At 35.9% G+C, this 26,775-nt stretch overlaps 1 protein-coding gene and 1 long non-coding RNA gene across 8 annotated transcripts in view; both read right to left on the bottom strand.

Annotated features, from left to right (window-relative positions):
• Positions 1–9,030: 9,030 nt before the first annotated feature.
• Positions 9,031–14,712, bottom strand: LOC144366682 (uncharacterized). Its single transcript, XR_013425786.1, has 2 exons — positions 11,636–14,712; positions 9,031–10,508 (listed from the first exon to the last, which is right to left on the bottom strand). It is a non-coding gene; the product is annotated as an uncharacterized LOC144366682 (long non-coding RNA).
• A 6-nt stretch (positions 14,713–14,718) lies between these two features.
• Positions 14,719–26,775, bottom strand: part of Cep135 (centrosomal protein 135) — a 68,168-nt gene continuing 56,111 nt past the window's right edge. For 6 of the 7 annotated variants that reach the window (XM_078021314.1, XM_078021313.1, XM_078021317.1 and 3 more), the window contains 4 exons: positions 20,320–20,529; positions 18,795–18,997; positions 17,837–17,941; positions 14,719–14,832 (listed from right to left, as the gene is read on the bottom strand). In XM_078021314.1, the coding sequence (XP_077877440.1) occupies positions 14,730–14,832; positions 17,837–17,941; positions 18,795–18,997; positions 20,320–20,529 (621 nt within the window). In that variant the 3' untranslated portion in view covers positions 14,719–14,729. Of the gene's footprint in view, positions 14,833–17,836; positions 17,942–18,794; positions 18,998–20,319; positions 20,530–21,391; positions 23,284–26,775 lie in introns of those variants that run through there. The other variant, XM_078021318.1, reaches the window with a different exon arrangement.

Below are 26,775 nucleotides of genomic sequence, written 5' to 3'. Positions count from 1 at the left end.
ACGGCGAAGTGCACCTTGCCTGGGTTAAGAACCCAAGACCATCAGTCACCACTTCACGGGACGCAAATCGGCCCCTGGTACTCACTTGAGCCACAGACTAAAGAGCAATGTGCTTCCCAGAGGCAGTTTGGACCTCCAGAATCCCAACCATAAGAATGGCACTGAGAGTCCTACAAGTTGATAGATGACCTTCCACCCCCGAAATAGCAAGACTAGAAATGGTATTGCAGAGTCGCTGTACATCCAAAAAGAGTGATATTGTCATCGAGTATTATTACCCCCCACCGTCATAATGAAATTAAATACTGACTTTGCTGTTTTAAGGAAAATAGTTCCTTATCTTTTCCTTTTAAGGATGAAGCAGAAGCACTGGATATCTTTCCTCCATACATTTTGCTTCGGCTATTTCAATGGAATCATTTAAAATCTAGTGGTCTTTTTTAGTTGCTATACTTGCAAAGCTGCTTTAAAAATAATTTAGTGTCTTTTTAAATAGAAAATTTAAATCAAAGCAAAAAACTTTTGTCTGCGACAAAAAGTAGAGAAGATGGAAGATAATCTAAATATGTACTGGATATTGAGGCAAATGTCCCAATGCCAAAAATAAGACAAATAATTTTAATGCAGGTACATGACTTAGGAGGAGCAAAGTTGATCCTGGAAGAATGTAGTGAATTTTGCCTCATGTAATTGGGTTTTTTTCCTAGTAAATACTTTAACTAACAGTATAAAAATAGGTTGTTTATTTTTGTGAACATAGATATCTTTCAGTTATTCAATGCTTGCCTATCCTAAACTGTGTCTGCTTTGTTCCAAATAAGAATTATAGAAAGAGTTGAACAAGTTCCTTTTGACTTGATTTAATAGCACTAGAAGTTCCCAGGAGCCAAAACTCCAATCTGTGCAGAACATGTAATTGGGTTCTTGTAGTCTTGCCAACTACATGAGAACTATCCTCTACAAATTCAAATTCACATAAGTCAAGTATAGGTCGACTGTCTTTTTGTTTTGCAGAATATCCAAAAAATCAAATCTGTGCAGAACATGTAACTGAGGTATTTTTCTTGATTATTGTAGTCTTGCCAACCACATAAGAAGTACTCTACTAATTCATGGCAGGGGCTACTACTGGGCATGTAGTGAGCAGAAGCCAGAGATACTGTGAAATACACTGCAATACTCAGGACACAACCAAGAATTATCTGTCATGTCCAAAATACCCATAGTGGCAGAGTTACTAAGTGCTGAATTAGACTAAGAACTTCAAAGTCTTTTGAGTCTATAATCCACCATGTCTGGGGATGATCCCTTTCCTGTGTGTATCCACTTTGAATTTTAGAACTTTGGAAAAGAGTACATTCTTTGGATGAGAGATGAGGCTAGAGAACTGAGTGAGACAAAAAATAATTGTATGAATAAAATCATATCGACAAATAAGAAAAGAGGAAAAAGCTGAAGTAATGGGAATATTGTGTGTGATGTATCTTAACTGTGCCTTGCAACTTCTTCATAACGTGCCTACTCCCAACAGTCTAACATCAAAAATGAGAAAACTGACATATCACCTTTTTGAAAGTTTCCATTAATCTGGCATAAAGCTTGTAATTCCTTGCTGACTCTGCCAGTGTTGTTGGGAATATTCAGAGTCCAAGATGAGTGAGGGGGCTTATGTAAATGTCTCAGAAGACAAGCAGTATTTCCTGAGATGGGTGAGAAGCAGAGCACCTCTCCTTTTCCTATCTGTGGTACTAACTTTATGTCCCTAAGGACAGGACCATAGCTCATTCACTTAACTAAGGATATCTTGGGACATTTCTTCAAATCTGTAAAATGAGGGAAACTGTTATATATCACACATGTTGTTGTTGATGTACCAGCAACTAATGCAGGATCTTGTTCATGTTAAGCAAGCACACTACCCCTGAGTAAATCCCCAACCCCACAACCTATTTCAAAATTACAAAGTTATTATTGCATCTGAAACTAAAGTAATGGAAAATATAGTAGGCAAATACTAGAGGAAGAAAATATGTAGGCCCTGGCCTGATGGAACATGCCTAAAATCCCAGTGACTCCAGAGGCTGAGGCAGGAGAAGTGACAAGTTCAAAGCCATCCTGGGCAACTTAGCAAGACGCTGTCTCAAAATTAAAAAGAAAAAAAAAGGAAAGAAGGGAGGAAGGAAAGGAGGGAGGGAGAGAAGGTTGGGAATGTAGCTCAGTGACAGAACTCCTCTGGGTTCAATCTCCTAGTACACACACACACACACACACACAAATAATGACAAAGAGCCTGTGGGGGTTACAGCCCAAGAGATTCTCAATGAAAATCTTTAGGCTTTAATGCATAAATTGGAAAACAAGAAAAGTCAAAAATAAGCTAAATATAATCAAGAACGTGGATGAATAAAAGAGAGAGCAGAAATAAGGAAGGAACGAAAGCAAAAAGTAATGAGATAGAAAATAAACAGTAGATATGAACATCAAAGTTAAAAATATAAGTTGATTTTTGGAAAAAAATTGATACTCTAGCTTTAATCAGTCAGGAGACATAAAAATAGAAAGACACAAGAAAATAGGAAATATAGGAAGATTTTTTTAAAAAATTAGATAAAATAGAGCATTTCCAGAAAAAAAATAATTAGCAAACTTAAGAAGGGGAAGAAAGTTTGATTCGTAGAAGCAGCTGAAAAGGTGGTGGATGTTTTCCTCTGAGAGCGACACCTGCCTAGATGATGTAATGAGTCCGGCTCCAACAAACTCTCAAAAGAGCGAATGACGTCCATAGAATGCAAAAGATTCCAGAATGTGGGGCTAGGGATATAGCTCAGTTGGTAGAGTCTTTACTTCACATGCATAAGCCCTGGGTTCAATCCCCAACACCACCAAAAAAAAAAAACCAAAAACCAGGATTCCAGAACATGGGGAAAGAGGAATTCCCAACTCAGTCTAGGAAGCTAGGATACTATGAGGACAGAGGGGAACAATGCTGCTTGCACACAGCAGCTTGCTCTGGGCCAGACTCACCGGTGAGCATCAATAAAGAATCCAAATAAAATACCAGATACTCAAAATCAATAGTGCTTTGAAAATAATAGTGTAGTTCAGGAAATGCATAGTTGCAATAGTGGCACAACATTGTGAATGGACTTAATGCCACTGAATTGTGCGTCCAAAATATAGTAAACTGTATCTTTTACCACAATAGAGAAAATAACATTTCAGGTGTTGGGAGGCAATTCTCCAAAAATCTCCTTTCTGCACATCTTTTCTCCAACTTAAAAGTGCCAGAGAGGATTATCACCATCAAGAAAGGGCTACAAGTAGAGATCCACTATAGGACAAACTCCTTGTCATCTGTCCCTAGGGAGTAAGCCAGGAGTTGACATGAGTGCCTCTATACTCTGATTTTACAACTTTCATGATATAGATGAGGTGCTGTTGGTGAGCAAATCAGAAGCCTTAGCTTCAGAGACTAGACAGGGTGTCTTATCCTTCTGCCAGCGAAACTGGTTGGTGACTCCAGGGATATTAGGAGGCCTGCTAGCGCTAAGTGTCATTTCTTTGTCCTGTTGGGCAGATTTATAATGCACCCAAGGAGACAGACCATCAAAAAGGAAGCTCTGCTCACTATTGGACTTTTTGGTACTGAAGACAGAATGTGCCTCACTTGGGCATTCTGTTTGGTCTTTTATATCAGCTAACCCCACGAATCAGCATTCTTTGAGTGGGGCCAAACCAATAGCACTGAATACTCTCTTTGTCCCTTGGATCCTACACTGCAGTTTGGCAACATGTCATATGGTTTGCCTGAGTCAAGAAATTGCAGCAGCTGGCAATCTAACCTGATGCCATTATCTCTCATCCCTGTGTGCTACGAAAAAGAGACTCTCATGGGCATGGCTGCTCCTGAATCAATTGCTCTACCTAATGCTACAGTGCAAGCTCCCAAACATGGACTCCACCTTGCACGGGTACAAACACACAGATCGGCACTACTTTTTTTTTTCAGTCTGGCTGGTACTAACTCATCTGCTTCTCCTGACTGCCGAGCAGCCTTGCAAGGCCATGTAGGGCTATCAGGGCTATCAGTGGCACGGCCCATTTGATGATCCAGACAATGTAAATGATGGTCCAAATCGAGTTTAACAACAAAACTGAAACTGGAGGACTTTGTGACCCTATGTGTTAGACATTTGTATGTGAGAGAGCCACCAACTGTCTTGTCCATTGGGGATGAGGGTTGCTTTCTTGCTCATTTATCACCTCCCGCCCTTGGTGGTGACACCAGAGATTAGCAGGTCAGCCTAAACTGTGTGTCATACAAGTCAACACATTAGCTTCAGACCACATCCTGGATTTCCAAATAACACCCACCGCTGCTCCCCATGATAGTCGATTGTGTTTGGGATCCTGGGAGGTGTGATTTCAGCTGCTACTAACCTTTCTATTGCTGACTAACTTCTTCTTGCTGCTTGGGGTTTCTTGCTGTTTGGGTTTTGTTGTTGATGGAAATTAGCTTTAATCAGTATTGAATGAGATAAATTGAACAGGTTTTGGTCCTAGCCTGTGTTGGCCAGATTAAGCAAGGTAGCTAACCGAGTGGGATACTTAGATAAAGATGCAAGTTTGGCTACTGTCTGCCCAGGTAATTTCTCAGCATTGTGTTTTCAGTGAGCAAACTTATGGCTTGAGGCACTGTCCACTGGGGCAAAGAGCAGGCTTACTTATTGCCTGCAATGAAAGAGGTGGATCCACTAAGCTCAGTGTTTCTGGGGGCAACCTCAGCATACTTAGCATTCGTCTGTGCCTCTCTCCACTGCCTCATAGGGTTTAGTGGTCAAAAGGCACCAATGCAAACATTGCCGCTTATGCTACTTGCTGTGCCATGCGTAATAAAGGCCTTTACATCTGACCCTGCCGTTTCCCGGTTTCTGCCAGCATTCATGAAACATTGATATGCTAACTCAATAGCTTATGAGTAAAATAAAATCAAACCCTAGACCCACTCTCTTGCAATTTCTTCACCATATATCGTTCTAGTTGAAGTCTACAGTATTTCTTGTTCTGAATTTCAGCATTTTAAATTTTATCAAAACGTATGCATTTAATCTGTTATATTAGCATATTATCATTCTTCATATTTTTGTATTCTTGGTATCTGATGCATGGGTGTCTCCCTCCTCCTTTTGTTTTGAATTTTATTTTTTCTTGATGAGCCTTGTTTCAAAAAGTTTATTAATCTTTTTAAAGAATCAATTCTTAGTTGTGCTCATCTTGATTTTTTGGTTGGTGGTAATTGTTCCTTATTTTTTTTTTATTTTTTTATTTTTGGTCCTTTACTCATCTTGATTTTTTGGTTGGTGGTAATTGTTCCTTATTTTTTTTTTATTGGTCCTTTACTGATTTCATTATGTATTAGTGGGCAGCAGGGGGTGCTGTGCTCTTTTCTAACCTTTTGAGTTAAAGTTTTTATTTCTTGGCTAACAAATGTAAGTCATATGTTTTCCTCCCATTAGACCATTTTTGGCCTTCACAACTTTGATTCTTCTGCTTTCATCATTATTTTTTTTAAATATTTATTTTAGTTTTCGGCGTGGTGCTGAGGATCAAACCCGGGTCGCACTCATGCCAGGCGAGCGCGCTACCGCTTGAGCCACATCCCCAGCCCCTTTCATCGTCATTCAATTAACATTTCTAAATTATTGCATGTCCCTTACGAATTCCATTTTTACCCAAGAGCGATTAAGAAAGAAGTTTCCAAACACATCAAAGTTTTACATTTTAAAAGTTTACACATTGTGGTCAGAAAAATAGTTAACAGTTTTAATCCTTTTTAATCTAAGGCTTCCTTTGTGGTCTAATGATTTACTATTATTACTACTTTTTGGAGTGCTAGGAATTGAGCTCAGAGCATCATGCATGACAGGCAGAAGCTCTGCCCCGAACTAAACTTCCAAACTTATAGCCTTTTTTTTTTTTTTTTTTTTTTTTGAGACAGGATCTCACTATGTCGGTTTAGATTGGGCCTTGAACCTGTGATCCTCTACCTGAGCCTCCCAAGTGATTAGGTCTGAAGGCTTTTTATGAACCTGGCTGTATGTTCTGTTTTTTAGATATAAGAGATATGCTCGGGGGGAAAAAATTAGTTTATTTGGTGTGGAGTTTATATGTGTATATATGCAAGTAAAGCCATATCCTTATGATAGTGACAACTTGTCCAATTGTTATTTTTACCAGTGTATAACACCTTTTAGTCCCTTTTTTCCCCCTAAAATTCTATCTTGTCATAATAATGAAAGATTGGTACTTGAGCTTTCCCTTTGTTCCCCCATTTGCCTAGTGAATCTTTTATTTTCAAAATTCCTTAGCCTTGTATTTCAAGTTTCTCTCTTGTAGTTGACATTATTTTTAAAATCCAATCTGAGCCAGGTATGTTGGTGTACACCTGTAATCCCAGCAACTCGGGAGGCTGAGGCAGAAGGATCGAAAATTTGAAGCCAGCCTCAGCAATTAGTGAGCCACTGTGTCAAAAAGTTAAAAAAAAAAATCCAATTTGATTCTTTCAATTGGCAAGTTTTACCCCCACTTATATAGTTACTTTTATATAAGGATTTATTTTTGCTCTTGTTTCATGTTTTCCATTTATCATACTTTCAATTTCCTTTATTTTTTTTTCTGCTTTCCACTGCAGAGATTAAGTTTTCTTCTGTTGGTTTTAAGTTAAATTTTAAAAATTGTCTAAAAGTGACTTCATTACTAGTGAATGGGCAGCCTATTTAACTTCTCTTGCCTGTGTTTACCTTTAAAATTAGGAGACTAAAGATAACAATATGCTTATTGTGGAAATTAAACGAGTTAAGATGCATAAAACTCTCAGAATAGTGCCTAGAAGAACAAAGCTCTGTGCATTATGATGGTCATTCTTAGGACCCATATAGTGTTATTGCTGGCTGTCGATTTCTGAAACATCAGGATCTGTAGTCTCCCAAGAAGACAGTGTTTTACTTTATATGACTTTGCTCTTTCCTTCCCAGTATCAAGTATCTAGGTTTTTGGTCTGAATTATTACGAATATACTTTCTCCACTTCTTTTCTGGTCACAAATACATGGAAATAGTCAGAGGGTAGATATAGTTCATAGTGCAATAGGAAGAAAGGAAATTGTACAGATATAGATACATTTTAATGGATTTGGAGAGTTTCCATTTTCTCCATTGGGCGGGAAAGGTAAAAGAAAAAAAGAAAATCCAAAAGCTGAGAGGAGGGAGATTTAAAGGTCTAAATAAAGAGGTGTGAAATACTTGGGGAGAAATTAAGTGTGGATTGATTAGAAAAATGTCTAAGAATTGACAGATTGCTGAGTCCTTGATTTTAAGGGCCAGGAACTTGAAAAGACCTGGATGGTCATGTTTTTCCAGTTCCATCCACCAGCTTAGGTATACATGCAGAGCAGCTAGAGGAATTGAGTATAAACAAGATTCAAGTTTTCACTCCAGAGGGACAAGAAAATTTAGGGTATATACAAGGACCATGATGTTTATACAAAATAAAAAAGGGAGGGTGATGGAATCTGTTTTGTAGAGATCTAGTAATATCATACATGTTTGGGAAAGGTGTAACAGAGTGATGTAGATACAGGGGTGAGTAGGATGCTAGCAATTGAGGGTTTGTTTTTGAGAAAAGTTCTGCCTGTTTCCCAGGCTGGCCTTCTAAGTAGCTGGTACTATAGGCACACACTACCACACCTGGGTATAAATTGAGACTTTGAAGGTAATAAACAAGATCAAGAGCAGTGTTCTTCAAAACTGCAGGTTGGTCCATTCATGGGTCATGAAATCAATTTGGTGGGTCAATTTCTTAAAGCAGCACTGTTAACTATGGTACTGTTAGAATCCAGAGAATCTAAAGCAATATGGGGATTCCTTTGAAAACTAGAAATGGAATCACCATATGACCCATCTACCTCACTCTTTGGTATATTTACAAAGGATCTAAAATCAGCATGCAATAGGCATGCAGCCACATCAATGTTTATAGCAGCACAATTCAAATAGCCAAGCTATGGAACCAACCTAGGTGTCTGCCAATAGATGAATAGATTTAAGAAACTGGTGTAGATACACAATGGAGTATTACTTGGCTATAAAAAAGAATTACAACAATTGCCAATAAATGGATGGAAATGGAGGCCATTAAACTAAGTGAAATAAAACTAGACCTAGAAAAGCAAAGGCAGAATGTTTTCTCTGATAATCTAGAAACTAGTCCAAAATAAGGGAAGAAAAAGAAAAGTATGTGTGAAGGGGGGACTTCCTTATCAAAACAGAAGATCAATGGAGTAGAGGAAGGGGATTGAAGAGAGGGCAGAGGAACACAGTAAGAGAAGAGTGGAAAGAATCTGACCTAACTTTTCCTATGTACATATATGACTATATAGCACAGTAAATCTCACCTTCATGTATATCCACAAGGCACTAATTAAGATAGAGGGCAGGTACCATAGTCTCATGGTAATTAATGTTAACAAAAGCATTTGCAAGTAGAAAAAATTTACATCTATTCACAATATATGCACATTTGTTTATGCAATTTGTTGACAGATTATTAACAGAAATTTTGACTTCATTTCTTCTATTTTGAACTAACTAGATAATAAATGAAAAGTCCTTAAAAGGAAAAAAGGTGCCTGGCACCTAGTTCAGGGATATCATAATATGATGAAATTTTATTTGAATAAATTTTATTTTAGATTTAAGAACATTGCTAAAATAAAAGTTTTTAAAATATTTATAAGAACAAGAAAAATAAATCGACTGGAATGTTTATCTGTCAATCTCCATAATTTAAAATTATTTAAAACAAAATTTAAAATCTGTAAAATGTCAGAACATTCAGTATTTTAAGATCAAACAAATTTTTAAAATAAATTGTAGGATCATGGTTATGAAAACAATTTTATGGCAAGCTATACAATTTTAAATTATAGAAAACTAAAAATGAAATATCTAACAAAATATGTCATGCTACTGCTTTGGGGGAAAAGGTGGGGACAATGTTTTTCATTTTATTTACATATATTTATTAAAAGATTTTCCATGACATTGAAAATAGTCCCACTTCCCTTGTATTTTGCTATAATACATGGATGCAAAGGAGATAGGCTACATAAAATTACAAAGATTGTGTGAAAGTAGGCCACCTTATGCCTGAAAAACACTGAAGTACTACAAAGGGCACACCCTGAACACACACAGCACACAGGTTACAGAAAAAGCGCACTGCCAACCTCCAGTACACATGTGAACTCCACTTCATTAAACCAGCAAGGAAACAAAATACATCATAAGTAAATGATTTTTCACTTTCCTTTCATTAGTTTTTATGTTCTTTTTCAATCATAATGAAATCTGCTAGAACAGGATTTTATTCAGATGCGTACAGTTTAAACACGATTCATTTTTGTATCTGACATTCTATTTTGTATTTTTTATTAACATATGCATATACCTAAATTCCTTTAAATTACAACCTTGAAAATGAATTGTAAAAAGCTGTTTCAATTTCTATGCCAAACGGTCGTGTTTATATACTATTCTGGAAGACTGGTAAGTTACAACATCAAGATTAGAAACAAAAATTAATATCATTCAATACATATTGGAAGTTTAACAAAATATTTTACTGTACTCACTTTTATATTCTGAAATTTTAGGCAAACATACCAAGGAATTTTATACACTGGAAAAAAGTTCCAAATTTCTGTTCTATTGTTTTACAAAATTCTGAATATAGCTTTTAGCTTGATTTTGATAGAATCTACATTATATGAAGAGCCCATGTGACAATCAAAATAATTCAATATTGTATATAATATACAAATTTATATTTCCCATCACAATTCTTCTTGTTGGCAATAATTAATGACACATGGTAATTATTTTATCAAGATCTCTGATATTAAGACTAGACTTGAATATATTCCCCTTGATGACAGCAAATCTGTGAATAATTAATTTTACATTCAGAAGGAAAAAGCTTGACAGCACAGAATCAAAATGATAATTCTTTGTGAGTAGATTAAGGTATTGGTTATAAACAGAGGCATGAAAACTAAAAACACTTTAAAAATAAGTACTGTAAAAATGTACACACATATATCATGGCTCATTTAGAAATAGATTATTAAAGCATAATGTGAACAATACATTATATTAATTCACAGTACAAACACATTTTAAGGAGTAATTTAAGTCAGGAATAATAAAAATATACATATCACATCAGTTAAGCACTATTAATACATATTTTGTTTTGTCATACATATGAAAATATACATAGAGTTCTTTTCAACCAAACTTTTTACATAAATATTCAGTGATTTAAATAAAAGTTGCCAGAGGTAGAATTTGTGTCAATGCTCATGATTTTCAGGAACAAGTACTTCAAATATTTCATTACTGTTGTGTTCTTTTAAATATCCATAAAGAAACTCATGGAAAATCATTATTCTGAAAAGAGTAGGAGAGAAGGTGGGTTAACAGATATAAACAAGTTTATTCAATATATCCATAAAAAAACTGAAATTCAATTATGTTTTAAAAATATAGTCTCCAAATAAAACCTTATGCCCCAAATCCAGATTATATATAAAGTACTGTTCTACTTCTTCAAATTAAAAAGTGCTATTCTATACTTTAAAATAGTGATTTTGATTTCCTTATTCATCTTTTCTGAATTTTACATTTTCTCAGCATATGTGACAGTGTGATATAAGAAGAAACACATAATTGGTCTCTATCCCTGCTTTTTGGCAGATGGCTCCTTAAAATCTCCAGAGCGATAGTAGTGTCTTCTCTACGGTAATGAGATGACTGTGGCTGAGGGGCTCCTAAATAGCTTCTGAATAGGGGCCAGTCACCAGGAAGACCAAGGCATGATTTGGGAAGGAAAAAGCATTGAAGGTTGAGTTGATCTAATCATTCACAGCTATGTAATGAAGACTCCATAAAAACACAAATGGACTAGGTTGGGAAGCTTCCAGAAGCTGAACACCTGGAGGTGTCTGGAGTTGATCCTGGAAAGGTCATAGAAATTCTACATCCTTTCCCTGGTACCTTTTCCTTCCACCTGCCTGTATCCTTTGTAATAGGTAAAAATAAGTAAAGTGTGTCCCCAGAGTTCTGTGAGCCATCTAGTAAATTAACTGAATTTAGGGAGAAGGCTGTGGGAAAGTGGACTTACAGTAGGTAGGGCTTACAACTGGTATCTAAAGTGGGAGAAAGGAATCTTGTGGGACCGAACTTCTTCCCAATGGGATCTGACACTATTTCCAGGTAAAAAGAGTAAGAAGGAAATGACAAGACACCCAGTTAGTGTACAACAGAGAACGTGGTGTCAAAGTGCTGAGAGTGTATACAAGTAGGAAAAATATTTTAGTTTTTTTCTGTCTCAAATATCATATACCAGTGGCTGGGGCTCAGTGGTAGAGTGCTTGCCTAGCATGTGTGAGGCACTGGGTTCGATTCTCAGCACTGGATATAAATAAATAAAATAAAGGTCCATTGACAACTAAGAAATACTTTTTAAAAATCATGTATCAGGGCTGGGGATGTGGCTCAAGCGGTAGTGTGCTCACCTGGCATTTGCGGGGCGCTGGGTTCGAACCTCAGCACCACATACAAATAAAATTAAGATGTTGAATCCACCGAAAACTAAAAAATAAATATTAAAAAATTCTCAAAAAAAATCATGTATCAGATACAATAGTCAAAAAAGTAAGAAAATTACATTGTATATTTTAATTACTTGATTTTTCAGACTATTGTTTCTCTTAGTCTAAAAAATCATTTCATGGCCGAGCACTTCAATTCTAAGTGCACATGGGGGAATTCTTTAAAAATTAGTTTTGGTGACAATATTTAGAAAATGTGAATAAGAATGGATTACTAGTCAAAAATCTCATTAGGATACTTTGAAAATCAATTGTGAATTATTACCAAATTTAAAACTGTGAATTTGTTAACGGTTGTGAAAGTGTTCTAATCCACATGCAATAGGACAGTTAAAAGGAAAAAAATAACAAGTATTAATGAGACTGTGGAGAAAGGAAACCTTTGTACAGTGATCATGGGAACATAAAATAGTGCAGCAATGTGGGAAACAGTTTGGCAGCTCCTAGGAGGTTAAACAGAGTTATTGTGTAAACCAGCAATTCTACTCTTGGGTATACTCCAAGAAATTTGAAAATGAAGAAAAACAGACACTAGCACACCATTGTGCACAGCAGCATTATTTACAATAGCCATAATGTAGAAACACGGATTAAAAGGTAAAAATAAAATGTGGTATCCTGTAAGATGGATGAACCTTGAAAACATCCTAAGCAGAATAAGCCAGGCATAAAGGAAAATGTTGTATTATTTCAGTTATATAAAAATTTACAATAGGTAGATTCATAGAGATAGCAAAGTAGGTTAGAAGTTACCAGGGGCTGAGAAAGTGAAGATGTAAAAAAGTAAAGAGTTACTGCTTAATGAGTACGGGAATTTCTAAAAGGTTTTAGAAATGGTGATGGCCAAATAGCATTGTGAAGGTAATTAATGCCACTGAGTTATATACTTAAAAAAGTTAAAATGGATGGGGCTGGGGATGTGGCTCAAGTGGTAGTGCGCTTGCCTAGCATGCATGAGGCACTAGGTTCGATTCTCAGCACCACATAAAAATAAAGATATTGTGTCCACCTAAAACTAAAAAATAAATATAAAAAAAAGTTAAAATGGGAAAATTCATGTTATGTTTTATAGCCATTTAAAAAAAAAGTTTTCTAATTGATCTCAGCTTGAGGGATTGCAAGATTCCACCATGTTCTCTATCAGTGGTTCTGAAAGTCTGTGGATTCCTGAGATTTCCCAAGATTCTTTTAGGGGGTCTATAAGGGCAGGCCTTGTAGAGGAATTATTTGCTTTTTCATGATTATGTCCTCACAGGTTATGAGTGAGTTCCCAGAGGTGACATGATGTGAAAGACTAGGGTGTAAATTTAGACTTGTAGGTCATAGGTTCTATCACAACTACTCAACGCTGCTGCTGGAGAAAAGTATTCTGTTTGTAAACCATGGCTATGCACTAATAAAGCTTAATTTACAAAAGACTGATGTAATTATTTTTGTCAATGAGTCTGCATTATTCACAGTCACTACTTGTCAAACTCTGGATCTGACTCATGCTTCTTTCCCATTCATTCCAATTTCCAATGAATTAGCATATCCCTTTGACCCTCAGTCAAATGTATCCTAACTTGTCTTTACAACTACTTTGGAAAATAGTTTTGCCATAACTACTAAAGTTTGAGCATATGCATATTCAGTGAGCCAACAATTTTACCCTAAGAGGTATACCCAGACACTTCGTAAAAGTCCATGCTGGGAACTATACCATTGTCAGAATGAATAAATGAACTGTGGCAAGTTCACAGAAGGGTATTTCATTCTACAGCAACAAGACTGAATGATTTACAAGTTCACATAACTGGATGGACAAATCTCACAAATACGTTGTTGAGGAGAAGAAGCCAGAAATCTATGTTTTCATTTATAAAGTGTCCAAAACAGGCAAAAAGAATATATGTGACAGTGAAAACACTTTTAGAGCAGAGCTAGTGCCTATAAGACAGTACAAGAGGTAATATTTTGTTTGTTGATCTGAGTTACGTAGGCTCAGTTTGAAAATTCATTGAGCTGTATTGATTGGTGTCTTGTTCTAAGTATGTTACAATTTATTTTAAAAATTCTACCCTAGCTTTCAATGTTATAATACTGATTCTAAACTGCTTTCACTAATCTTTTTCAAACCTCTTACATATCTCCTTACCTCTAGTTTCTATCCTTTCCAATATGGCTCAAACATGGCTGTGACGTTAATCCACTAAAAACAATTCTTACATCTTTTTAAAAAAAATATTTATTTTTTTAGTTGTAGTTGGACACAATACTTTTATTTCACTTACTTATTTTTATGTGGTGCTGAGGATCGAACCCAGGGCCTCATGCGTGCTAGGTAAGCACTCTACCTATAAGTCACAACCCCAGCCCTAATTCTTATATCTTATCCCCTTTTTGGTATCCATTTTATAGACAGAAGGACCTTTAATGGCTCCCCTGACTTACAGAATAAAGTCTACAATCTCTAGTCTTCACATTCAATATATTTTGTATACTCTGACTCTACTTTCCAAACTTTCCTCCTCCCTCATTATCTCTCCACAACCACACATTCCAGCCAAGGTGAATATACCATGCCACGTACAATTATGTGCCTTTGCGTACACTTCTACCAGTTACTATTAGCATCTTGAACGTTGTACTTTATCAAATACCTTCCTATAATGCCTCATATTATTATCTTGCATTTTTGCTGCTTTGTTTATCTCTATTTTTTGCTGTGGTAGGGATTAAACACAGGACCTTGTGCATGCAAGGTAAGTAATCTACCACTGAGCTATATGACATAAAATAAAATGCATGTGCCATGAATGTTCGGTTTAATGAGTGCAATTGTAGATACTGATAGAACCACCCCCACCAAAACAGAATATTTCCTATTATTCCAGGAAGCTCCCCTGAACACCTTTCCAGGCAATCTCCCCTCCCGTGACAAAGAAAACTACCTGAATTTTTACACCCTAGATAAGTTTTGCCTGACCTTGGTGTTAGATACCTACTTTTCTAATAACTATACACTTATATGTTCAGGAGACTGTAAAGGAGACTTCAGAGTAGAACTAAGGGGTGGTGTAGGAAGACCATGTCGACGCATCTCTTGGACTGCTCGTTCTCTGTGGAAAAAGATCAAATAAGACAGATTATATTCAAGCACTATGAAAACTCAAAAAGTGGCACATGCAAACATCAGATGCTTTTGGTGTTTTTAATTAATTGATGCTTTCTTCTTCTTCTTCTTCTTCTTTTTTTTTTTTTTTTTGGTGGTAGTGGAGAATGAATCCAGGAAGCTAGGCAATCCATATTTGAATCCACATGCTAGGCAAGTGCTCTACCATTCTGCTATATCCCTATCCCTAATTAATTAGTATTTCTATTAAATTTATTTTATTTTATTTTTGTTTGGTCCTGCAGTATGATGCCTAGGCTGGTCTTGAACTTGTGGGTTCAAGTGATCCTTCCACCTCAGCCTCCCAAATAGGTGAGACTACACCACTGTACCTTGCCGTAGAATTTCTACTAAATTTGAATCCTATGTCTTTGTAGGATTTTTAAGCACTAGGTAAAATATTTCAATTAAAAATAATATGCATTGTAAGAGACTTTCAAAGCAATTATACTATAATCATGTTGTATTAATAGGACATCATTAAAATAATATTTTAGAAATAGAATGCTCATGAAATAGTTACCAAAAAAGAATACTAAGTTTACATTCAGACAGACACACATAGGCACATACACAAACACATGACTAAAAATGCTAACAGTGGAAGGGAGAAGTTATGACTTGACCTTTCTGTGGGATTTGTTAACCACTCTTGGCTTTCCTGACACTACCATCTCCTGATTCTCCTTCTAACCTACACATTCATTTTTCAGTTCTTTTACTGAATCCTTTTCTTCTGCCTATATTTCACATAGTGGTGCTCTTTGGTCTAGGTTTACATTCTCTTTTCCTAAGTTTTTATGTGCCAGTACTCTCCTATGCTTTGGATCCACATACAAGTTTCTGTTGGATATTCCACACATTAGTGCACACAAGTTAATACTGATTTTAATTCTTAAAGCAGATCTCATATGTTTATAACATTTGGGGACTGAATTTTTCAACATAAAGAGGATGAACCAAAATAGTAGTATGAAAATGACTAAGGTATAAGGAATATAAATTGTTGAGCACAGTCTTTAGAATTGGACCAATACTCCTGCATTTTAGTGTTGGCTCTGTCACTTACAACCGTGTGACCACAGGTTGCTATAATATAGGCAAAAAAGGCTGTTAGTAAGATTTACAGACAAACACATTCCACAGGTACCCAACACCTCCAACATACCCTAAATTGACCCTTGCTTACTGATGTAGGCTAGGACAGATTTCATTTCCCAGTGGGTCAATCAAATCCTATACTCACTTCTATACCTGCAATTACATAATGTCTATATACAAGTGTGTCTCCCTCATTATAATGCGCTCCCTGAGAATCAGTTATTCATTTGAGTTCCCTATTTAATTGGTATTCTTAGCAGGTGGTATAGTGCCTAGCCTATAATGGAAACAATGATATCAAGTCTATTGTGAAGGGGCATACTCCATAATAACAAGTTCTTTTTTTATCTTATAGCGAACTACTATAAGATGAATTCAGAAAGACAGGAACACTAAAATATATTCAGTTCCAGTCTATCAGATCACCCTTACGTGGCAAATGACCTCCTGTTTTTAGGTATATAAACCCAACATTCTCATTACTTTAAAAAACAACCATTTAAACTTTTGTCTAAGGGAAATCGTATATTATCTGGATTTCACTAATTTCTCACTTAAGCCCTAGGACTATGCTTGCTCCTCAGAGGATAGAGCTTCCAAGCTGTTTCCTCCTCAGTGGCTTCCTTTCCCATCTCTCAATGCACACAAATCTAGCCCTCTTCCTTCTTCCTGCCTCAGAATTCCCATTGTCAGAAATAAAATTTTCTCTGATTCTGGGTTTGCCCCCTCCACCCTCACCCCCCAGCAAGCATCATGATTATGCTGTCATTTCCTTTGTGGGCTATTCAGAGTCTGTAGCCAAGACCTCAAGTCTATGCCTTGAGTTCTTTGGTATCCAGGATTTCCACCTAGCTCAGTGTTTCTCAAACTTTTTTCATCACTATTCTCTCAAAGGAATTTTCTTAGACTTTTCTCCCTTAGATTATCCTGTTACCCTTGAAATTTTAGTGCACACAAGTTAATACTGATTTTAATTCTTAAAGCAGATCTCATTTGTTTATAACATTTGGGGATTGAATTTTTCAACATAAAGCAAATGAACCAAAATAGGAGCATGAAAATGTTTAAGATGTAAGGAGTATAAATTGTAGAGCTTAAGAGCACAGTCTTTAGAATTGGACCAATACTCCTGCATTTTAGTGCTGGCTCTGTCACTTACAACTGTGTAACCAGTTTGCTATAAAAGGCTGTTAGTAGGATTAACAGACACACACATAGTGGCCTGCAAACATTTGTTAATTGCTCTTATGATGATGATCATCATCACACTCATGATTAGTAATTATTCAACCTGGACTATACTTAGGGGGCTCTTGGAGGGGTTGCTGTTGACTGTCAATCTATACCCTCTAAAATACTGCTCTACTTTTGCCCTGTGGAACACTACAGGAAACAATAATACAACATTTGCTATTTTATTTACTGCAGATTGTTATCTTTCACATTACTTGTTGCCTTTTTAGGAAGAATTACCAAGGGAGTTTACTTTATATATTAACGTGATAACAAAATTTGTTGTTTGCAAGCCATATTAAAATCCTTTTTGGAACAGAACAGAGAATACATAAAAGCACTGGTGCTAGCTGGGTGCGAGAGCGCACACCTGTAATTCCAGTGGTTCAGAGGGCTGACGAAGGAGGATGGCTGATTGCCAACCTCAGCAAAAGAGAGGTGCTGAGCAACTCAATGAGACTTTGTCTTTAAATAAAATCAAACTAGGGCTGGGGATGTGGCTCAGTGGTGGAGTGCCCTTGAATTCAACCCCCGGTACCAAAACAAAACAAAACAAAGAAACCTCAAAACAACAACCACAAAAAAAACCTCACTGGGACTTAAAATTATTTTCTTACCGTTCATATCTTTCCGTTGAAATCTGCCTTTTCATAGTATCATAATCTGTTTGTAATTGTGTCACTTTAGATCGGAGCATGGCATTTTCCCGGCTTTGACTAGTTCTTAAAAATAAATTTAAAGACCACAGAAATAAAAAACAAAAGTTTCATTTTGTTGAGTCAAGTGCTATAGGTTTTTTTCTAAAATCAATAAACACAAATGGAGGTGATTCTTAAGGATAGGAAAATATAAGATCAAGACTTTTCTATAATAATTCTCTAAACTTCTAACACAAAGTTTTTTTTTTTTTATTCAGTTTACTTATCATTTACTGAGCTTCTAATATCTGTCAGGTACTGCAGTAAGTGCTGGAAAACAAATTTGAACAACACATAAACTATAACCCAAGACAAAAAGTATCTTCATTGGCTCTTTCTTGCTTCTTGCCTCATGAAAAGATTTTAAACTTATTTTAAAAGCCCATTCTTCTACTTGCACTCTCAACTCTGGATTTCCTCCCCTCTCCCAACAAACATGCCCAAAACTTTCCATCTAAAATGAGGTCATTATCAGTCTCCCCAACGGTAATCAATGCACTTAACAAGTGTCAAATCCCTTCTTTTTTGTCTTTTTCTCATCCATGGCTGAGACACAGACCCATCTTCCTGTCCCGACACACTCTTTCCTCCACTGACTCCTCTCTTTATTCCTCACATTTGGTCATTTACCTGAAGTTTACCCTCTTGCTCACTCTCACCAGGTACCACCTTGGCAGTGAAGATACCCAAGCCTACATTTCTAAACATAATCTCCCCTGAGCTACTCTTCTGAATTTCCAAAGCAGGAGACAGATACATCAAATATTTTGGTTTCGTACCACCATTCACACTCTCACACTTTACTCTTCTTCCCCCAAATTAAAAAAATTATATTTAACAAGTATTTTTCTCATCTAGGTTGATTTATGACACTTACACTTTGCTTTCTGAAAGGGTTAACTTCTCCTTAAGTAACTGAATTTCTGTATCCTTCTCGTGAGAGGTTAAATGAGTATGAAATTCTTTATCTCTATTTGTAGCCAACAATGATTCAAGGTTTTTAATCGTGTGTCTCTCACTTGACAGTTGTTTTTTTAACAGCTCTGATTCTGACTTCATATTTTCTAATTCTACCACAGCCTACGGAAAAGCAAAGATTAATTCAGTATAATTTTAGACTTTGAAAAATTATCTGACAATATAGCTCTGCAGAACTATTTACCCATCCTTTGCTTCATTTAGGGTATTGGTTAAATATTTTAAACCATTTTTTCAATTATAAGAACATCTCATTTTAAAATAATCTTTGCTACTCTAAGGACTTATTTAGTTAAAAGATATTCTCCAACCCTCAAGCAGTTCTCACTCATATTTCGTTGTCAAGAGAGGGTCTTTAACATAAAATCCTAAAATATACCTGCACCATCAGCATGAGGTCCTCTGGTTTACCAAATATACTGACTACATAGTCAAACCAGTAGTGTCACTTTGAGAACCTGAAAACATACTACTAGATGAGTAAAAATTGAGAACACTCATGTTTGAAAACATATCCTAGGGTATTTAAAGTAACACCTTGGTTTGGAATGGGAAGTTTTAGCAAAGTAAATTTGTTAATTAAATGAAGACTTAAATGCCTTGAGATTTTTATCAGAAAAAATATCTCACTTAGGAAGCAATGAATTACTCAATCTTTTGTTGAAGTCTAACTTTAAACAAAGAAAAATTGGAATATGTTTCTAATCTATAGTGAGAAAATTCATAATCTCTAAGCACTCACCCATTCCAAAACAGAGAACACCTAATTTGATTACCATGTTGGCCAAAGAAATCTTGGTAAAGAATCCTGGAGTCAACATTCTATCATCAGGTGGGTATGGTGGCTCACACCTATAATCCCCAGTAACTCAAGAGGCCGAGACAGGAGGATCACAAATTCAAGGCCAGCCTTACCAAGACCCTAAGCAATTTAGTGAGACCCTGTCTCAAAAACAAAAAAACCCCAAAACAACATCCTGTCATCAAAAGTAACTGCTATGAAGGGGAACAAATATATTGGGTAGTAAATGGCAACGTAAAACAACTAGAGTTAGCCAATCTCCAAAAAACAAATGCTGAATGTCTTCTTTGATATAAGGGGTGACTCAAAATGGGGTTGGGAGGGAGAGCAAGGGAGGAAGATTACCTCTAGATAGGGAATAGTGATGGGAGGGAAAGGGAGGGTGAAGGGGAATAGCATGGATGGTGAAAGGAGACCCTCATCACTATACAAAATACATGTATGAAGATGTGAATTTGGTGTCAACATACCTGAAATATATAATATATAATCAGAGATATAAATTATGATATAATGGTGTATTAAGAATTATAATGTAAAAATAAATAAATAAATAAAGTAAAACAATTAGAATAGGACTCCAGAAAACAATGCACCAAGACAACTTCTCTTTAGTTCTTACCCTCTCCAAGTCAAGGCTTTTGGAATTCAATTGTTGGGTCATAACATCTTTGCCTGAATCAAGTTTAATGCAAAGTTCCCTAAGAGAAGACAAGTCACTTAATACTGCTGCTTTCTCATTTTCTTGATGTCTCAGCTCGTCTTCTAACCTAGACATGGCTTTTGCCATTGATGAGATTTGAGATTCATAAGCATGATGTGCATTTACGTGCTGAAGAAAGAAAACAAAATAGACAAAAAAAGTAATTCAGTAATTTAAAGGGACTGACTCTGTACAGCTACAACTTCACTTTAGAAAAATGTGACAGCCAATTTTTGCATATTTTAAAACATTCCCAGGAAGCAGTCTGCTATTAAAAGATGGCCTATTTAATGCATAAAAGGAATTAAGTATAATTATTAATCATGATAACTAAGTACCTCATGTATATATTTGGAAGGTGTAAATATGAAAATTATTGTCAGGGTGTTGTAAATATTAGGGATTCTTATAAGTTATATAAATTTTTCCTTTTTTGCTATAATATTGCCTTTTCCTCGAAAAGTAACATATATACTTATCATTCTCCAAACATCAATGTGAAAAAACAGGGTTTACTTTAAAATTAAATACCTCAGAAAAAGAATGATTTTAATTCCTTTTTTAAAAATATTTTTAGTTGTAGATGAACACAATATCTTTATTTATGTATTTTTATGTGGTGCTGACAATCAAACCTAGTGTCTCACATGTGCTAGGCAAGAGCTCTACCACTGAGCCATAACCCCAGCCCAAACTCCTTTTGATTTAAATACATAATTTTATAAGATTTTAATAACTTTGAAATGACCAAAATTGAAATACTGATAAAACATTCTACCCAGAATAATCCACATTTTAAATTTCTCACAATTTAAATTTTAAATACAAACTAATTTTATGTTTTGGGAAGACTCTACATCTGAAAAATGATTTTAACAGATGTCACTGAAATAAATCAACATTAAAAATCTAATGTTATGCTATGAAGATTTAATAAATATCAATAGGTACAGAAAAGTAAACATTTGAATTTTCAAATATTAACACATTCAGTAAATAAAAATTTCCCCAAACAAGTCAAATATAAACACAAAAAGCCAATAAAAACAATGACAAAGAATAAAAGAAATATCTTCTGAGAAATTCTTTTGGGGGGTTGAAAAGCATTCCTTTAGTTACTATACTCTTCTTAATAGAACGTGTAGAGATAGTGGAAGCCCTAGGAAACCAATATACTATCAAATCATGGTAAACCAATTTATTCCCACACAGATCTGGAGGCCAGAAGTCCACATTTCATTTAATGGAGTTGACTCCTGGAGACTCTGAAGCAAAATTTGTTCATGCCTCTTTCCGAGCTTCTGGTCGTTGTGACGATACTTGGTGCACACTGCCTTGTAGACATTTCATCCCAAATCTCTACCTTTATCTTCATACAAAGTCGTCTGTGTCCACATCTCTCTCATAAGGACAATAGTCATTAGGTGACAGCCTGCCCTAATGCAGCAATAATCTCACCTGAATTTGAATGTACTGCAAAGACCCTATTTCCAAATAAGGTCACATTTATAGGTACTGGGAGTTAGGAATTCATTGTATTCTGTGGTGGGATGAGGGGGGGAAACAGGGACCAGGGATTGAACTCAGGGGCACTCAACCATTGAGCCACATCCCCAGCCCTGTTTTTGTATTTTATTTAGAGATAGGGTCTCACTGAGTTGCTTAGCACCTCGCTTTTGCTGAGGCTGGCTTTGAACTTGAGATCCTTCTGCCTCAGCCTTCAGAGTCACTGGGATTACAGGTATGCACCACCATATCCGGCTTCATTGTATCTTTTTGACAAACACAATCCTACCTACTCTCTGGCCCCCCAAATTCATGTACTTTTCATGTACAAAATATCTACTCCATTACAAAACAAAACAAAAACCCACAAAACATTCTAGCATCAATTTAAGTTCAAAATCTCATTGAGACATCATCTGAATCAGTTATGGGTGAGACTGAGTATGGTCCAACTTGGGGCAAAATTCCTCTCCATCTACACACTAAGATAATAGAAAATAAGTCATCTGTTTCCAAACTACAATGGTGGTACAGGTACAGAACAGACAGTCCTATTCCAAAAGGGGAAAGTATAGAAGGAATAAATCCAAAGTAAGCTTGGAACCATCACACTTCAATGTCCAATAATCACCATGTGTGGCTCTGATGTTCTTTTCTCTAGGACTGCCAGAGCAGTCCCACCCTATTGGCCCTCAGGGGTGGTGGCCCTGCCCTCTTGAATTAAGGAGACAGTGGCCCCATCCCCTTGGTCAATGTCTACTAGATTTGTGGTCACAGCAGAAGCCACACCAGCTTCTATGTTGCCCTTGGCAGCTCTGCTGGGCTTTCAGCCATCCTTAATAGTCATTTTTCCTTTTCTTTTTTCTTTTGGTACTAGGGACTGAATCCAGGTGCACTTAAACACTGAGCCACATCCCCAGCCCTTTTAATATTTTATTTAGAGACAGGGTCTTGCTAAATTGCTTAAGGCCTTGCTAAGTCACTGAGGCTGGCTTTGAGCTTGCGATCCTCCTGCCTCAGCCTCCTAAGCCACTGGGATTAGAGGCATGTACTATCTCACCCAGCTGATTCTTCCCTTTTCTCAAAGGTGAACATATGTTTGCAGCCATTTTATATCAGTGAGATCCCAGAAGTCCAATAGCCTTTCTTAATTCTGTTCCATTTGTGACCTTTTCAAAGCTGGTAACATTTCTGTTGAGATTACTGAGTCACAAACCTACTTTCTCCATCAAAAATGTTGTCTAGCCACACTCTTGATCCTTTCTCCAGAGAATACTTACCTGGACAGCCTAAGTATTATTTCAAAATCATCAAGCTTTGGTTCCTTTTTTGCTTAGTAGTTCCTTCTTCAATTTCTACTTTTCCTGTCACATTTTACTGTAAGCAGCAAGGAAAAATTAGGTAGCCCCTTCCATACTTTGCTTAGAAATCTCAGTTAAATGTCCAAGTTCAATACTTCCAAGTTTGATTTCCTTCCCAATAGTAAACCATAAGTTTGTCAAGTTCTCTGCCACTTTATAACAAGATTCACCTCTTTTTCAGAATCTAATAACATTTTCCTTAATTCAATTTGAGCCTTCATGTATTCTATAAATGACAGAAGTTCTCACCAGAGCTGCCATATTCTTCAAGACAATCTAGGCTTTTTTCTGTTAAGTACCTCAAAACTCTTTCAGTCTCTACCCATTACTCAATCCCAGAGCTACTTTCAGATGTTATAGCAGCGATCTATTTCCTGGCACCAAAATCTGTATTTGTTTCCCAGGACTTCTTTAATTGCTACACACTGAGTGACTTTTAACAACAGAAATGTATTCTCTTATAGTTCTAGAAGCTGGTAGTCCAAAATTCAGGTGTAGGCAGAGTTGGTTCAGTATGGAGACTCTGAAGCAGTATATGCACCATGTCAGTCTCCTAGGTTCTAGTGGATACTGGCAATTCTTAGTATTAACTTGGAGATGTATCACTCCAATCTCCTCACGTCTGCCTTCACATGTCCAAATGTCCCTTATTTTATAAGGACACTGGTCCTTGGTTAAGCTTCTAATCTAGTCTAGTGTGACTTCCTTTTAACTTGATTATATCTGCAAATATATTATTTCCAGGTAAGAGACTGAGATTTAGGAATTAAACATGCCTTTTAGACATTTTAACCCTATCCTTTACAGAGAGCTATCCTTTCTCCTGAAATAAGAAAACTTTAAAAACTATATCAACAAAACAAAATATAAACTAGTCTACATTTATCTAACTCAAGAGTCCTTATAGTTTAAATGAATCCAAAATTATTATCAGATTTTTGTATGTTTTTATTTTGGGGGTGGGGGTGGGGAGTGCAGTACTGGGGACTGAAACTAGGGCCTCAAACATGCTAGGCAAGCACTCTACCATTGAGATACACCCCCAGTCCTTTTAGTTTTGTTTTGACATGGTACCTTGCTACATTGCCTAGGTTAGCCTCAAACTCAATCCCTCTGCTCAACTTCTTAAGTAGCTGGGATTACAAGTGTATGTGACCATGCCTACCTGGCTTAGACTGTCTTTATGACAAAAGTTTATTTAAATCTACATACAAGAATGATATTGGATGTATACCATATATCATATACAAAAATTAACTCAAAATGGATCAAAGATCTAAACTTAAGATCTAAAGCTGTAAAATTCTTTGAAGAAAAATGAAAGAAAAAGCCTTATATATGACATGGAATTCAGGAATGATTTCTTGGACATGACACCAAAATTATAAGCAACAAACGAAAAGCACAGTCAAGCCCAGTGGTACATGTGTATAATCCCAGGTACACAGAAGGCAGGAGGATCACAAGTTCAAGTTCAGTCTCAGCAATGTAGCAAGAATGTCTCTTTTTTTAATATAAAAAATAAAATATAAAGAGCTAGGGATGTAACTCTGTGGTAGAATGATCCTGGGTTCAATTCCCAATACTGCAATAAATAAATAAGGAAGAAAGGAAAGGAAGGAAGGAGAAAGGGAGGAGGAAATGGGTAAAAATAGATAAATTGAACTTCATCAAATTTAAAGTCTTTTAGGCATCAAAAAGTCAGATAAAGGATCTAAATGTAAAATCTGAAACTATGAAACTACTAGAAGAAAACAGAAGAAAAACTTTAGTTGTTGGTTTAGGCAAAGATTTCTTAGATAACTAGACCCTCTAAAACACAGGCAAACAAAGCAAAATTAGATAAACAGAATAATATCAAACTAAGAAGTTTTTGCAGAGCAAAACCACCAACCAACAGAGTGAAGAGACAATTTGAAGAATGGGAGAAAGTATTTTCAAACTATCCTTCTGACAAGTGATTAATATCCAGAATATATGAGGAATCAAACACTCAATAGTAAGAAAAGAAAACGAAAAAAACAACAACAAAAAATGGGGCTGGGGTTGTAGCAAAAAAATGGGGCTGGGGTTGCCTGGCATGAGTGAGGCACTGGGTTTATCCTCAGCACCACAGAAAAATAAATAAATAAAATAAAGGTATTGTGTCCATCTACAACTAAAAATATTCTTTAAAAAAATCCACCTAAATAATTCAATTTAAAAATGGACAAAGATCTAAACACGTATTTCTCAAGAAAACTTACACTCAGCCCATAGTATATGAAAAAATGACTATTACCAGAGAGACAAAAAACAAAAACACATCATGGTGGTGAGGATACAGAGAAAGGGGAACTTATTACTGTTAATGAGAATATAAGTAAGTACAGACATTATGGAAAATAAAATGAAGGTTCCTCAAAAAACTGAAAACAGAACTACTATATGATCCAATAATCCCACTACTGGGAAAATATCAAAAGGAAATTAAATCATTATATCAAAGAAATATTTGTAAACCCATATTTATTATAACACTATTCATAATAACCAAGATATGGAATCAACAGAGTATCCATTGATGGATAAATGGATAAATCAATTATATATATATATATATATATATATATATATACACACACACACACACACACACACACACACACATACATACACACACACACACATATATAAATGGAATATTATTCATCCATAGAAAAGTTTGAAACCCTCTCATTTGCAGCAATATGGATGGAACTGGAGGAAATTATAATAAATGAAATCGCTAGGCACAGAAAGACAAATACCACATGTTTTCACTCATTGGTGAAAATTTAAGAAGTTGATCTCATCGAAGTAAATAAAACAGTGATCGCTAGAGGCTAGGAAGGATAGGAAGAGAGAAAGGTCGGATAATGGATATCAAAATACTAGAAGATAGGAGGAATTGGTTCTAATATTCTATAGTACACAGGGTGATTATAATAATCTATAGCAATTATTTTATATTTTAAAATAATTAGAGAAGAAATGGTTCCAACAGAAATGATAATATTTCAGGAGATAGAAATACCAATTACTCTGATTTGATCATTGTATACATGTATCGAATTATCATCTTGTACCCCCTAAATAGGTAAGTCATTAAAAAACCAACCTATCAATGAAGTAAAAAATAACCAAAAAGAAATATCTGCAAATCACATATTTTGTAATCACATATTTCTTCAAAATATATAAAGGACTCCTGTAAGTCAACAAGAACAAAAACTGATTTAAAAATGGACAAATATTTAAATAGGCATTTCTCCAAAGACATACAAATGGTCAGTAAATACACGAAAAGATGCTCAATAAGACAACATAGAGCTGTGGGAGTAGCTCAGAGGTAGAGTGCTTGCACAGATGCATGAGACCCTGAGCTCAATCCTCAGCACTTAAAGAAAAAAAAAAATGCAAACCAAAACCACAACGAAATATAGCTTCACTCTCATTAGGATGACTATTTTATCCAAAATATTTTAAA

The sequence above is a fragment of the Ictidomys tridecemlineatus genome, chromosome 9 (genome assembly GCF_052094955.1).
Source record: "Ictidomys tridecemlineatus isolate mIctTri1 chromosome 9, mIctTri1.hap1, whole genome shotgun sequence".
NCBI lineage: Eukaryota > Metazoa > Chordata > Mammalia > Rodentia > Sciuridae > Ictidomys > Ictidomys tridecemlineatus.
This window is presented reverse-complemented; position numbering and strand designations above follow the sequence as displayed.